Genomic DNA, 15766 nt, shown 5'->3' with positions numbered 1-15766 from the left:
GTGTGCAGAAATACGCCCGCTACTTACGTTGGAAGTCTCAAACTGCTCATGTGCATGAGGCATTAAAATTTATTTATATAAGGAGTGTTAGGGTATGGTCAGGCAGTATTACATACAGTAAGTACATGCAATTTCAGAACGATAGGGGAATGTACTGTATAGCATTCTTATATGTAATTTCTTATCACTTGTTTATGCTTATAGTTTCTCATTGCCATACTGAAAATATGTTAAAAATGCGTACATTTTTAGGACATGCTACACGCTGATTTGGTTGTGGGGCTTTTTGATTGCTTTACTCCTTGCTCTACCTTTTGAAGAGCAAGAGGCACTTAAGTGATTTGGTAACCGTTTATGGGCCGCAGTGAAATGCAATGGTTCAGAGTTTTTTTTTTTTTTTAACAATTTCCTCTTGCAGTTGCTGAATGCCAGCAGGAGGAAGAGGAGGAGAAGCCAGCTTTCAGCCTTTGCAGGAGGAAAATGGAGAGAATTGGTTCCGGTATAAGCCACCCTCGCCATCCCTCCTGTCAAAATGTAAAACAGAATGTGACAGGGAGGCCACGTGGACCCTCTGGAGCATGGGGCAGGTTGCTATTGCGATCCCTGATGCTACACCAGTGGCTGGCGGTGTGTGGTAAAAACACATCTCAATTATGGGGTTATACGACCCCCCAAATTGCAAATGTAAACAAGCCCTTACTGCCCTGTGCCCCCTATAAGGCTACTTTCACACTGATGCGCTGCTGTTTACCCACAGTGCAGGAACAGTTCAGTGCATCTGTGTCTAAACTGTGCTTTGCTATAGACTTCTATTATATCTTGCAGGTGTGGTGTACTTTTTGAAAGTGCACCAATTCCGCAGAATATAATAGAAGTCAATGGCTCAGTGCAGCTAACCCACAGGAAAGCCACAGGTGCACTGCGCTGCACCTGCGGATCAGTGTGAAAGCAGCCTAATAAACCTTTTTTATGCTAATACATTATGTCTATTGCAAATGTGCAGTGTATGTGATGTTTAATACACTGACATTTTCCTTTTCCAGCTTCTGCTGGCATTGCTCTCCAGGCTGCTAAAAAGGTCCCAGGCGAAGTACAATTTGCATCACTCCCCCTGGGACAGGAACCAGCGCTACAGAGGAAGCATTGGCTTATGTGGCCCCTGCTTCCTCCTCTGCCAGCACTGGCTCCATGCACTCTGATGCTCTGGGATGGTGGAACCCAAGCCCTGCTCCATAGAAGCCATGGTTTCCATACACTTTCCTACTCCATAGAAGCCATTGTTTCCATACACTGCCCTACCCCATTGAAGCCATGGCTTCTATATACTGTCATACTCCATAGAAGCCATGGTTTCCATATACTATCCTACTCCATAGAAGCCATGGTTTTCATACACTGCCCTACGCCATAGAAGACTTTGCATCCATGCATTTCCCTACTCAATAGAAGCCATAGTTTCTATACACTGCCCTACTCCATAGAAGCCACGGTTTTCATACACTGCCCTACTCCATAGATTTAATAATATGGGGAGGAGCTTCGCTATTGTAAATTAGTGGTGTTGAATCAGTACAGGGGGCATGGCTTAACCCCTGTCTCCCAAGCTACGTTTTTAAACATCCTAGTATTTAAAGGGTTAAAACATGCTCACGGCTGCTTCTGCAACATGCATTGCATAACTTCCAGGTTCATCATTCCCCAGTTGAAGTAGCCAGGGAAGCAGCTAATCAAGGCCAATCTGTGAATGATTATCTGTGTTGGAGGGCAGGGGAAATATTGGACCCCTGATGTCTCCATAAGGAGTACCTGTCACCTGACCATGCTATCATATAGGGGGCTTGTTGGCCCCCTTATGATTGAAAAAAGATACATTTGGAAAACATGACATGTTTTGTATCTATTTAACCCCATATTTTATACTTTACCAAGAAATTAGGTATCGTTTTGTGTGCGATTAAAATTATTTGTAGTGCATTTTTGCTGAAAACATGCATTTCATAAATCATTGTGTAAAATAAAAAGTTGCAACTGCCACAATTTTATTCTACAGGGCCTCTGCTTTCAGAATATATAATTGAGGGTTTAAAGTAATTTCTAGCAAAAAAATGCAGAAAAGTGGTTAACATCAACCATCCATTTAATCATTTTATCATCGTCATTGAAAAACCAAAAAATAAATAAACAAATAAATAAAACAAACGCACTTCTACTTTAAAGAATATTTTGTGTTTCAGCACTACAGTTGATCTTTAGATGGTAACTCACTTCACTGGTAACACTACTCAGCTGGTTTTGTGTGCCTTTTATTTTTAGATCCTCGGTCTTACGTGAAAGAGTGGATCATAGGGTCTGTTTTTGGGGCAATTATTGTGATCTCGGTCAGTCTCTACATCTGTCTCTGCCCTTTGAAACGGTACTTGAAGCATGTATTCTTCCCTAAAAGCAAGCTGCCATCAAGCATTGAGAAGGTAAAGAGAAAATAGATGTAGGGGTAGCAACTTCCAGATTTTGTTTTTTTTTCCTTTATTATGAAAATAACTAAAAACATAAAATATAAAAATATTTATTTAAAAAATAAGTGTGTATGTACAGTATGTGTGTATATATAATGGATATACAAAGTCTACACACTCCTGTTAAAATGTCAGGTTTTTGTGATGTAAAAAAAATGAGACAAAGATAAATAATTTCAGAACTTTTTCTACCTTTAGCCCTCATTCACACAAGGCGGACTCCGTTTCCATGGAGTCCGCCTCTTCCGCTGGCTCAGCGGGAGATCAGTCCGTTGATCTCTGCTGAGCCGGCGGATGACAGGTCCCTCTTTGCTCACTGAGCGGGGAGGGGCTTGTCAGGCGCCGCTGCCGCCTATGGAGGGATCGGATATAAACGGACAACATGTCCTTTTTCATCAGATCTCACCTGATCCGATCCGCCAGCGACTGATCTGGACATAGGGCCATCCGTCTGCTTTTTGCGGATCGGACCCGTCGGATGTCAGCGGACATGTCTCTGCTGACATCCGCCGCTCCATAGGCTAACATGGAGCGCCCGTTCAGGTCCGCCATCAAAACTGACAGGTGCACCTGAACGGTCCGATCGCTTGAAAGGGGCCTTAATGTGACCTATAAACTGTACAACTTAAATGAAAAACAAGCCTGAAATCTTTTAGGGTTGGGAAGCAAAAGTAAAAAAAATAAAATCATGTGGTTGCATAAGTGTGCACACCCTCTTATAAACTGGTGATGTAGCTTTTTTCAGAATTAAGCAATCCCATTCAACCTCATGTTAAATAGAAGTCAGTACACACCTGTCCTCATTTAAAGTGCCTCTGATTAACCCCAAATAAAGTTCAGCTGTTCTAGTAGGTCTTTCCTGACATTTTCTTAGTCGCATCCTACAGCAAAAGCCATGGTCCGCAGAGAGATTCCAAAGCATCAGAGGGATCTCATTGTTAAAAGGTAACAGTCCGGAGAAGGGTACAAAATAATTTCCAAGGCATTAGATATACCATGGAACATAGTGAAGACAGTCATCATCAAATTGAGAAAATATGGCACAACAGTGACATTACCAAGAACTGGATGTCCCTCCAAAATTGATGAAAAGACGAGAAGAAAACTGGTCAGGCTGCCAAGAGGTCTACAGCTACAATAAAGGAGCTGCAGGAATATCTGGCAAGTACTGGCTGTGTGGTACACGTGACAACAATCTCCCGTATTCTTCATATGTCTGGGTTATGGGGTAGAGTGGCAAGACGGAAGCCTTTTCTCACAAAGAAAAGTTTCCAAGCCTGGCTAAATTTTGCAAAAACACGTCTGAAGTCTCCCAAAAGCATGTGGGAAAATGTGTTCTGGTCTGATGAAACCAAGGTTGAACTTTTTGGCCATAATTCCAAAAGATATGTTTGCAAAAACAACACTGCACATCACCAAAAGAACACAATACCCACAGTGAAGCATGGTGGTAGCAGTATCATGCTTTGGGGCTGTTTTTCTTCAGCTGGAACAGGGGCTTTAGTCAAAGTAGAAGGAAATATAAACCATTCCAAATACCAGTCAATATTGGCACAAAACCTTCAGGCTTCTGCTAGAAAGCTGAACATGAAGAGGAACTTCATCTTTCAGCATGACAACGACCCAAAGCATACATCCAAATCAACAAAGGAATCTCTTCACCAGAAGAAGATTAACGTTTTGGAATGGACCAGCCAGAGCCCAGACCTGAATCCCATTGAAAATCTGTGGGGTGATCTGAAGAGGGCTGTGCACAGGAGATGCCCCCTTGCAATCTGACAGATTTGGAGTGTTTTTGCAAAGAAGAGTGGGCAAATATTGCCAAGTCAAGATGTGCCAAGCTGATAGACTCATACCCCAAAAGACTCAAGGTGCTTCAACAAAGTATTAGTGTAAGGGTGTGCACACTTATGCAACCATATTTTGCTTTTCAATTGCGTTGTACAGTTTATAGGTCACATTAAAGGTGGAAAAAGTTCTGAAATTATTTATCTTTGTCTCATTTTTTTTTTACATCACAAAAACCTGACATTTTAACGGGTGTGTAGACACAGATTATTCTCTATATATCATTGTCTCCTTACAGCCTGATGTTTATAGAGGTCAATAGCTCAAACAAAAATTTCTTCACATACTTCTTCCACCTGCTGTGTTTGGAGGGGTCATGCAGAGTTTCAATCAGGAGCAGGGAGCCTGAAAGCCTAACTCCCAGGTTTTAGTGAACCTTAGTGGATGCAGATCTCTGAAGGCAGTCTACCTGTATGGATAGTGCAGCACGACCCATGTATGGGAATACACTGTAAATTGTAGAGTGGTGCTTAGTAAAATATAGTGCAGGTGTTGACAGCCCATTCAAAATAAACAGGCTGCCTTTATGAAAAGTGCCAGTATGCACCGCACCTCAACACATGGAAACACACATGAGAATGTGGATTGGCCCTCCTTCACTCACACAGGACAATATTTTGATGTTCTGTTGTTTTCTCTTTTATAGGGTCTGCAGGACTCTCCTCAAAACTACATTAAAAACTTCTTTCTTCTCAATGAAGAAGAGACAACTGACAAGTGCTATATTATGCAGAAAAGTCCGGTGGACGCCGAGGTCACCATAGATAAAAACAATTCAGGTGCTAAAGGCCGCGACTCCGGGAACTATTCCAATGAGGATGAGGTCACAGGCGACTCTGCTGCCAACAGTCGGTGAATTGACCCCACTGTGTGCGTCAGCTGAGGACTCCATATTTTTATGTACAAGTCTACTATCTCATTTGACAGGATATGATCACTATCATTGTTTTTATGCTGACATTTACAACACCTCTACCTGAATTATCCAGAATTCGTGTTCAAGAGAGCCTGTCATTTACCCCAGCAGGTGACATCTGAACACATTTGGTGTGGGCGTACATTTCATGTTCTGAATTAACAGGACTTTACTGGTTTGGCCCATAAAATGTATTTTCTGTTTTTATATAATTCTTACAAGGTATGCACCATATAGGGTGTATTCAGATCCATTAAGTCCTTATTTTAGTAGGGTTTACACTCAGGCCTGGACTGGCCATAGGGCACACCAGGCATTCGCCTAGTGGGCTGCACGTCCTAACAAGAGCTGGCTAATGTGACAGAAAGCTCCAGAGGGTGAGAACCATGACAGAAAATATGCGATTATATCACATATATCATGAGCCTGGCTCTCACCCGCGGGTCTCTGTCTGCCGCAAGCCATGTGGGCCTCTAGGGATTGACATAGACCATCTGAGTCTTCCTGGACCGGTCGTCCCTTTGGCCTTACTGCAGAATATGATGCCAGTGCTCAGTGGTAGCTGCCTGTAAAAACCCAGTGGAGGAAGACAGAAAACAGAATCTGTTATGCGTTGTACGTAGCCAGATTCTGTGTTCTACTTCCGTATCGGGTCTGGTGTGGGCCTCCAGGGAGGGATGGTGACATGGGCAGGAACTTACTCTGCACAAGTAATCTTCCCGCTGCAGTGTGTCACCTCTCCCAGCGCTCAATAGAGATGCCGGTGGTCATAGTGGATGCCAGTATTCAAGGAGGGACAGTAGGCTGGTAGCCTAGGCAGCCCGTCGGTGGAGGTATCTGGCTACGCACATTGCGTAGGATACACAACATGCGTAGGATACACTTCGGGCGTAACCAGATACTGTCTTCATTCTTTTTCTCTGGTGCTGTACTGGTCTGCCACCCTCCAATAGGCCCGCATGGGTCTTGGTCCTCCTCACACAGTAAGGTTTTGTGAGAATCATCTTCCCTGCCCACAATGACTGAAGGAGGCTAAATCGAACTAAAAGACATTGAGAAACTTTGTAAGTTGGTGTTAAAAAAAAGGGCTGCTTAGTCTAAAAAAAGTTTGTCCCAGCCCGGGCCTGTCTGCATCTAAGGTCCCTATCGCAGTTAAAGTGCACATCTGTAGGCAACACTTTTTGCTTTGACTTTGGGTAGAGTAGGGCGTGGTCCAAACTCGTCAGATTTTTTATTGGTTCCTGTTGACCCAGGGTTTTTCTCAATCATGTAATCACTCTGATTGGCTGTTACTGTAGTCACATGATTGGGAGCCTGTCCCTCTGCCTCCTGATCATAACTAGAGACCAGGAGTTATCTCTGACAGCCTGATCGATGTGCTAAGAGCGCACTCTCAGCACATCTTGGCCGCCATGGATGCATATGTGCGGCCTGTGGACAATACAGCCCACCCTCTGTGCCGCCCCACATATGTGTTATGTGGTTGGCAAGAGTTTAGGAAGTTTTCCCTTCACTTGCCTCAGGCATGCAACCGAAAGTGAAGGGTGAATCCTCCTCTTATTTGTCATTGGAACAAGTGTCCCTATTGGATGGTTCCCCTGATTTCCTGGCTGGCGACTACTGGGTTTCCCTTTCTCTTCCTAGTCAGTGCTGTAATTGTCACCAGGACAAATAAAGAAGATGAATCTCCTTAGCAGGGAAGTAGAGAAAAAAAATCATGACCGAGGTTGTAACCCTTCCTTACTCCATCCAAAACAAAAACTGTTGTGGCCATAGGTAGACTTTACTGTATTTGTATTTTTTTTTTTATTTTGAAATGGGAAACATGGAAATCCTACAAACTCCATGTAGTGAGAACCATGGTGGCATTGGATCCAGCACTGCAATATCTAAGGACTAACCACTAAGCTGGTGTGCAGCCCAGCAGTCTTTCCACTGTGATTACATGGCAGATATATATAGTTACAAATGGCGCACAGTTCTGTGTGTAGGTCAGCAGAGGGTGCTGTCCATTCTGTGAAGTGTACCGGTTTATTTTATCCAGCGGCTTTCCCTGAGGGATTGTCCACTCTGGATGCTTTGTGATACAAAATGTAGCAACTTTCACGGACCATATAGAATCCATTTTTCCGTAGGTTGTGCTCACACCAATGGGTATTATTACAGTGTGTCGGAAATAAAAACATTTGCATGATTTAGAACGATCTGCAAAATTAAATATAACATTTATGATCCGGTCTGTCAGTAGCATGAACACCGCTAACTTCCCCCAACATCGTTTTATCACTTTTTGATCCTGCCAGTATATCTTTTTTTTTTTTCCACTACCTTTTAAAAAGCTAGCTGTCCAGCAAAAGTCTCGGTTTCAGGGGATTGGGACAATGTAGTGTCCTGGTCGAGATTCAATCTAAAGACCCCAGTGCTGCAAGACAGAAGTGCTAACCACTATGCTACTGTGCTGCAACTATTCAGGAAAACTATTCCATAGAATCGGAAATGCATTGCTAAGCGCAGAGCAGTATTACAAAAATACATGCATCCATCATTTAATCAATCAGTCTGTTTCCAGCACACGCAGGTATTTATTAGAGTGGTGATCAGAATTGCTCAACGTATTCTACCATGACAAGTGGCGCCTGATGGGGGGGCAGCAAACAAACAACCTCCCCCCCCGATCGTCCGCCCCCCCCCTACGCGGTTGGTTGGGTCTCTCGGGTCACCCCGCACCCCACCCCTCATTTGGTCGGTCATCCAGCCCCGCACTTACCCCATCTAGGTCGCGGGAGGGCATCGCTGTTACGGGCGGCAGGCAGCGGCTTCCATCGAGTCTCCTCCTCTGCATCACGGTGGCTTCCACCGTGCGTCTCCTCCCTCCTCCTAGGCGTCCAGTAGGATCGCCTGTCCTTTCAACCAATCAGGTGACGGGTCTCAGGTCCCGCTTCCTGATTGGCCAGGAGGAGAATCAGTGTGACAATAGCGAATATTCATTCGCTATCGTCACACAAGTGGGTGTGCTCGGGGCGCAGTGCTCTGCGCCCTGAGCCCATCCTTTATTTAATCCTATTAGAGCCTCTACTTTTGCGCTTCAAAAAAAATCCGTCCGGCACCCCGCATGTAGATTAGGGGGCCGGACGCATGGGTGGGGCGCCCCTTATTATGGACGGGCCGCCGCTGACCTCACATAGTAAAATCAGTCAAGAGCTCTCCAAATCAAAGTGGTCTCTGGTTTACAATTACTTAATCAGATTAGTTGCATCAAATGATTGATTGAAAGATTATATTGGTTGATCGAGCCTTATTGGAGACTCTCCCTAGGTGTACACCTGTACATGGGTGAATTGCCTTCGCTCAGTGGAACGTATTTAAATAGAACATTGCCAGAATCACAGTGATGTGAAGCTTACAAATCCCAAGGTCCTCCATCCATGTTATACTGTGTAGGTCAGGGGTGGGCAACCTCGGCCCTCCAGCTGTGGTGAAACTACAAATCCCATCATGTCTCTGCCTCTAGGAGTCATGCCTGTGATTGTTAGGGTCTTGCATTGTCTCATGGGACTTGTAGTTTCACCACAGCTGGAGGGTCGAGGTTGCCTACCCCTGGTGTAGGTGAATGAATCCCCTGCTGGGCTATTGAGTGGATGCAGCTGCCGTTTGGCCGACAATATTCAGCCCGGCTCCTCCTTTTTTTTTTTTTTTTTTCCAAACAGCATCTTTTTTTACCCTTGAAGCACTTGTTAAGAAATCAATACCCTTTCATCATATTGTGTTGTTGATAACAAAGCCACCTTTTCCTTTTTCAGCGTTGCTCATTTTTAATGTGGTAAAAAAACACAGTTTTGGAGTTTTCTATAATTTCCCTGATCTGCTGGTGTTATTTGTAAGTGGCAAATTCTGTGGCGCCATTTTGGTGCGTTTTTTTTTTGTATCTGAACGTGACTCTTTATAAGAGTTGTAGTACGAATATTATTTCCATACAGTAACACCATGACTGATTAACAAGTCATTAAAGATTCTTCTAGCTGGGGCACATTTCTTTGCTTGTACTGTATTTTTTGTTTATTGGATATTTTTACTTCTAAGCATTACATTATCGCATGCAATGTATGTACTGTATTTTCTTTACAGCTGAACTCCAGTAGTCGGGCCTCCTGCACACTGGACATTTTTTGCTATATCTCCTAGACACCTTTCCTCCTGGCAGCAAAAAACACCTGCTGCCTGTAAAAGTATAATGCATTAAATCGCATCAAGCGCTTGGGCATTAATTCATTTCATTGGCCAGAATAATGATTTATTCCTGCCATTGAAATGACTTAACGTTCAAGCGCTAAATGCGCCCAACGTTGACAATTTTTTACACACGTCAAGTTTTATTTATTTTTTTTCTGCCAAATGGGAGCGCTGACTATGGCTGGGCCATTGAAGCCTATGGGTGACGTCACGAGTCCCAGATATCACAGCTGTTGTCAATCGCTCCCTTACACATGGGAGGCGGAGTTGCAGAATCACATGACCGGACTGCCTACACAGAGTAGTCAGGATAGGTAGGAGGAGGGGGAGGGAACATTTTTAAGAATTGCGCCTTCATAAAAAAAAAAAAAAGTCAGCAGCTACAAATACTATAAATGCTGACTTTTAATATTAGGACAATTACCTGTCCACGAATCCAGTGATGTCCTTACTCAAGCCGATTATTCACTCTTGGGTTCTGCCGCCGCCATCTCTGCTAAGGAAAACTGTAAGACTTCACTGCCAGTTCCCTACTGCGCATGCGGGGGAAGGAGGAGGAGGGGGGCTGAGCTCCTGAGTGAGTTCGCCGAGGCAAACTCAAGCTGAAGCGGGATCAGGTACCTGTCAAAACCAGGTGCCCCCCCCTGAAAGGTGGCAACAGATGGGGGTAGGAGGCAAACAAGCGGACCTGAACGTGATTGGGTATCTCCTTTTTTCCAACCCCCTGTACAGCAGAGTTCAGTCTGTGAGGGGGAGAAGCAGTTTAAGGGAACCAATTATCTGTGTGGCAGTGTATGTGCTAACAAAAAAACACACTGATGGGTGGAGAGAGCAGAGAGGTGAGCTCATCAGTCCGTTGCTTCTCTTTTCACTGCCCAGTCACCGGCTGGGGGAGGGAAAAGACCTTTAAGTTTTACTTTATCGACAACAGAGAGAACTCAGGTCTCTTGCCCTGCCAGACAGGGCTGTGCAGTGTGGCAGAGCTGCATACATTTCAGAACTGGATGAACAGAACTTCAAATCCTGTTGGCAGGTCAGACCGCTCTCATTTTTATTTACCTGATTTTGCTGGAGTTCAGCTTTAAAGACACGCTGTAGTGTATGTGCGCTGTACAATTTATTATTGTCATTTTTACATGAAAGTATGTTTTTGGTGCTTCTCTGTGCCATGTTTTCATCATTGGATTTCACATGTTGATTTCAGATTAGTGGCTATCAGTGTATTAGACAGTATATTGCTTCCTAAACAGCTGCTGAGATCCAATCAATTACAGGATAAGTCACAAAGTATTCAGTAAATAAATATATATAGGAACCTGAGCTGACTTGTAAGCATGGCGATATACAGCCCAATCCCGGTCCTGATAGCAAAACCCGATGGAAAGAATTGGGGTGCTTCGGGATCTTCTGGGGAGCTATGAACTCATTTGGCTCCCAGGCCTTGAGTAATACACACAGCGATTTCTCCGTATGACACGGCCAATCCTTGGAAGTTATCTGACCAAAAGTCAAATTGTCACCTGGTTATTGGCTTGTCGTGGGAGGTGATACAGGTCCATAGATCAAGTATAACATGGACTTTTTAATGTACCTGTTACAAAATATATTGTTCCCTCACTAGCATTTTAAATGTAAATACCATCACCGCCTTTCTGCTTCACGTGCCCATGGCAGCCAATCACATGACTGTGTGATTGCCAGTGTAAGGGATTAGTAGTCATCTCACCATACACTATACAATCTGATTGTATAATCTCCTTTAGACCTAACATAGACTACAGTGCCTTGAAAAAGTATTCATAACCCTTGAAATTTTCCACATTTTGTCATGTTACAACCAAAGACATAAATGTATTTTTGGGGGATTTTATGTGATAGACCAACACAAAGTGAAGTGAAAGGAAAATGATAAATGGTTTTCAATTTTTTTTTACAAATATGTGAAAAGTGTGGGGTGCATTTGTATAGCGCCCCTGAGTCAATACTTTGTAGAATCACCTTTTGCTGCAATTACAGCTGCAAGTCTTTTTGGGGATGTCTCTACCAGCTTTGCACATCTAGAGAGTGACATTTTTGCCCATTCTTCTTTGAAAATTGTCCCAAGCTCTGTCAGATTGGATGGAGAGCGTCTGTGAACAGTAATTTTCAAGTCATGCCACAGATTCTCAATTGGATTTAGGTCTGGACTTTGACTGGGCCATTCTAACACATGAATATGTTTTGATCTAAACCATTCCATTGTAGCTCTGGCTGTATGTTTAGGGTCGTTGTCCTGCTGGAAGGTGAACCTCCTCCCCAGTCTCAAGTCTTTTGCAGACTCTAACAGGTTTTCTTCTAAGATTGCCCTGTATTTGGCTCCATCCATCTTCCCATCAACTCTGACCAGCTTCTCTGTCCCTGCTGAAGAAAAGCATCCCCACAACACAATGCTGCCACCACTATGTTTCACGGTGGGGATAGTGAGTTCAGGTTAATGTGTAGTGTTAGTTTTCCACCACACATAGCGTTTTGCTTTTAGGCCAAAAGGTTCAATTTTGGTCTCATCTGACCAGAGCACCTTCTTCCACATGTTTGCTGTGTCCCCCACATGGCTTTTCACAAACTGCAAACAGGATTTCTTATGGCTTTCTTTCAGCAATGGTTTTCTTCTTGTCACTCTTCCATAAAGACCAGATTTGTGGAGAGCACGACTAATAGTTGTCCTGTGGACAGATTCTCCCACCTGAGCTGTGGATCTCTGCAGCTCCTCCAGAGTTACCATGGGCCTCTTGGCTGCTTCTCTGATTTGTGCTCTCCTTGCCCAGCCAGTCAGTTTAGGTGGACGTCCATGTCTTGGTAGGTTTGCAGTTGTGCCATACTCTTTCCGTTTTAGGATGATGGATTGAACAGTGCTCCGTGAGATGTTCAAAGCTTTGGATATTTTTTTTTATAACCTAACCCTGCTTTAAACGTCTCCACAACTTTATCCCTGACTTGTCTGGTGTGTTCCTTGGCCTTCATAATGCTCTTTGTTCACTAAAGTTCTCTAACAAACCTCCGAGGGCTTCACAGAACAGCTGTATTTATACTGAGATTAAATTACAGACAGGTGGACACTATTTACTATTTAGGTGACGTCTGAAGGCAATTGGTTCTACTAGATTTTAGTTAGGGGGTATCAGAGTAAAGGGGGTTGAATACAAATGCACGCCACACTTTTCACATATTTATTTGTAAAACAAAATTTGAAAACCATTTATCATTTTCCTTCCACTTCACAATTATGTGCCACTTTGTGTTGGTCTATCACATAAAATCCCAATAAAATCCATTTACGTTTTTGGTTGTAACATGACAAAATGTGGAAAATGTCAAGGGGTATGAATACTTTTTCAAGGCACTGTATGTAGTACAAGGGCCTGCCTAATGTTATATTGATTGATTGGATTATTTAGGTAGGTCCTCATATCACTATAGCTTTGGTAAATCTAAAGTTCATTTTACAGAGATTGTATGGCCAGATTGTAATGAGTGTGGTGACCATACACGTCTCAATAGATGATCCGATTCTTTTTCAATCAATCTCTTCTGATAAGAATAATTGATCTACAGGCAACAACCATTCGATTGATATGCCACACAGGTTATGAATCGCATCTGTTTCCACGAGTTAACCTCATACATTCTGAGTAATCGAAATATGATCATATTGAAGAATAAAGTGTGCTGCCGGTCAGTGCAAAACGATCAATAATATTCCAACCTGCCTGACTCAGTTTGATTGAATCTTATCAGATTTGAGTCTAGATCGATTAGAAGTTTTGGCTGTTTGTTTTCAGATGCAGATGTTTTGATTGAATCACACATCGATCGAATAATAACATTGAAGCGTGTATGGCCACCATAAAGCAGGCTACACATTATACAATTTTTTTTTTTTGTTGTTGTGCAATTTCCTTTTTAGATTTACCTTCAACTATGTAGTGCAAGGGCCTGCCTGACCACATACAAATTGAAAGTGTTTGTGTGACCTCATATTACAGTAATACCTTGGATTACGAGCATAATCCGTTCCAGAAGAATGCTTGTAATCCAAAGCACTCATATATCAAAGCGAGTCTCCCCATAGGAATCAATGGAAACTCAGCTAATTTGTTCCACAGTGACTGCTGGTATATGCAGTACTGCATCTAGCCAGAGGTACAGGGGCGCCGGAGACACTTGGAAACGGAGTGTCACCAGCGCCCCCGCACCTCTGGCCAAATGTGGTACTGCACACCCCAGCGACTTGAATCCTGCTTGTCTTGCAACACAACACTTGCAAATCAAATCAGGATTTTTTTTTTTAAAAATAGCTTGTATTGCGAAACGCTCGTAAATCGCATTACTCGCAATCTGAGGTTTTACTGTATATGTGGTTTTGGCAAATTTAAAGGAAAATTGTACAAGATCATTGTATAATGTGTACCCAGTTAAAAGCTGGATACACCCTATATAATTTTCTGTAGATTTTTTTTTTTTCCTTCAGATTTACCAAAACCATATAATATGAGGTCAAACCTTAAGAGTTTCAATTTGTATGCAATCAGGAAGGTCCTTGCACTACATGGAAATCAGGCAACAAAAGTTGTATAGTGTGTATGGGGTCTTATAGGGCGTACACACGGTCGGACTTTGGTCGGACATTCCGACAACAAAATCCTAGGATTTTTTCCGAGGGATGTTGGCTCAAACTTGTCTTGCATACACACGGTCACACAAAGTTGTCGGAAAATCCGATCATTCTGAACGCGGTGACGTAAAACACGTACGTCGGGACTATAAACGGGGCAGTGGCCAATAGCTTTCATCTCTTTATTTATTCTGAGCATGCGTGGCACTTTGTCCGTCGGATTTGTGTACACACGATCAGAATTTCCGACAACGGATTTTGTTGTCGGAAAATTTTATCTCCTGCTCTCCAACTTTGTGTGTCGTAAAATCCGATGGAAAATGTCCGATGGAGCCCACACACGGTCGGAATTTCCGACAACACGCTCCGATCGGACATTTTCCATCGGAAAATCCGACCGTGTGTATGGGGCATTAGAGTTCACATTGGCCAACCTTTCCCTCTCACCTGCTAAATAGGGGGTCAGGTCCGTCAAAACAGATGAAACCCCCCCCAAAAAGTCGATCTGAGACAACTTTTTCCTAATCTGTCTGGGAAATGAACAAACTCACTTCTGTTTTTAGGCAAAATTGCACTAAATTGTAAATATGTAAATACATTTTCTTCCCTTTTTTTAAAAAAAAAAAAAAAACATTGACTTGGATATAATGAATACAGGAATGTAACCCCTGATATTAATATTCTAGTCTTATTAACTTTTCCTTGTTTTTGTACTTGTTTATTTTTGCACAATTTTATTCCAATAAAGTGTTATCAATTGTCAATGTAACCTGCTTTTATTGTCCTCTTTGTGTTGCTCCAAAACAGGCCGTGTTTTCTTGGTTTCTATAAAACTGGATTAAACGCAAAAGCAAACATTTATTATATTTGCAGCTTACCACTTCTTAGATGTGGTGGCTGCATTTGTTTTCTTTTTTAGGCTTTCTTCTATTTTCATCTGGTGATCTGGCCAGTAAGTCAGTTGTGGTTCAAAAGAAAAAGCTGTCCTGCAGATAAGGCAGTTAAAGGGTTGAGAGAAATTATTTATCATTGACAGGAGTGCTTACAATGATCAGCTTTTATTTATGTAAAACCCAAAAGAAACAAAACTGTTGCTGTAACTTCTAAAAAAAAAAAAAAAAAAAGTGTGAGCTGGAGTTTGGCTTCAGTTTCCTAGTGTATCTAAATCTGCTAGTACATCTAACATTCCCCTCCCGCTTATGCTCCTTCATCCAGAGTGGTGGCACACTAATACAGGAGGTGTGTTACTGGCCAGTACACCAGGGAAAACAGGGGGAAAAAAAAAAACGAATGCAGCTGCCACAAATGATTGGTAAGCAGCAATATATTACACTTTTGGTTTTGGGTTTAATACCACTTTAGCCTACATTCACATTGGTCCGATTTGGCAAATCGCATGCCAAATTGGCGGCTATTGTCGGCAATGGCACCATCCGAAGTCGGGGCCGTACCGATTCCCAAAGGTAGTTCCTGTACTACTTTTGGCAACTTCGGAGGGCGATTTTTATGAACATCTCTACATGAACACGCACAGACATCTGTCAAATCGCCCCCAAAGTCGGACTGCATCGCCGGGTTGAATTTGCACGATTTCTAACCCACAGCAGT

General features: G+C 42.9%; 1 protein-coding gene across 2 annotated transcripts in view; it reads left to right on the top strand.

The window, feature by feature from the left end:
- Positions 1–14927, top strand: part of LOC141129245 (interferon alpha/beta receptor 1-like) — an 86130-nt gene extending 71203 nt beyond the window's left edge. For both annotated transcript variants that reach the window (XM_073617155.1, XM_073617156.1), the window contains 2 exons: positions 2314–2468; positions 5008–14927. In XM_073617155.1, coding sequence (XP_073473256.1) covers positions 2314–2468; positions 5008–5217 — 365 coding nt within the window. In that variant the 3' untranslated portion in view covers positions 5218–14927. The remainder of the gene's footprint in view (positions 1–2313; positions 2469–5007) is intronic.
- The last annotated feature ends 839 nt before the right edge of the window (positions 14928–15766 follow it).

Source organism: Aquarana catesbeiana, linkage group LG02 (assembly GCF_042186555.1).
Source record: "Aquarana catesbeiana isolate 2022-GZ linkage group LG02, ASM4218655v1, whole genome shotgun sequence".
In the NCBI taxonomy this organism is placed as follows: domain Eukaryota; kingdom Metazoa; phylum Chordata; class Amphibia; order Anura; family Ranidae; genus Aquarana; species Aquarana catesbeiana.
The sequence above is the reverse complement of the archived record's forward strand: the minus strand, read 5'-3'. Positions and strand labels throughout refer to the sequence as shown.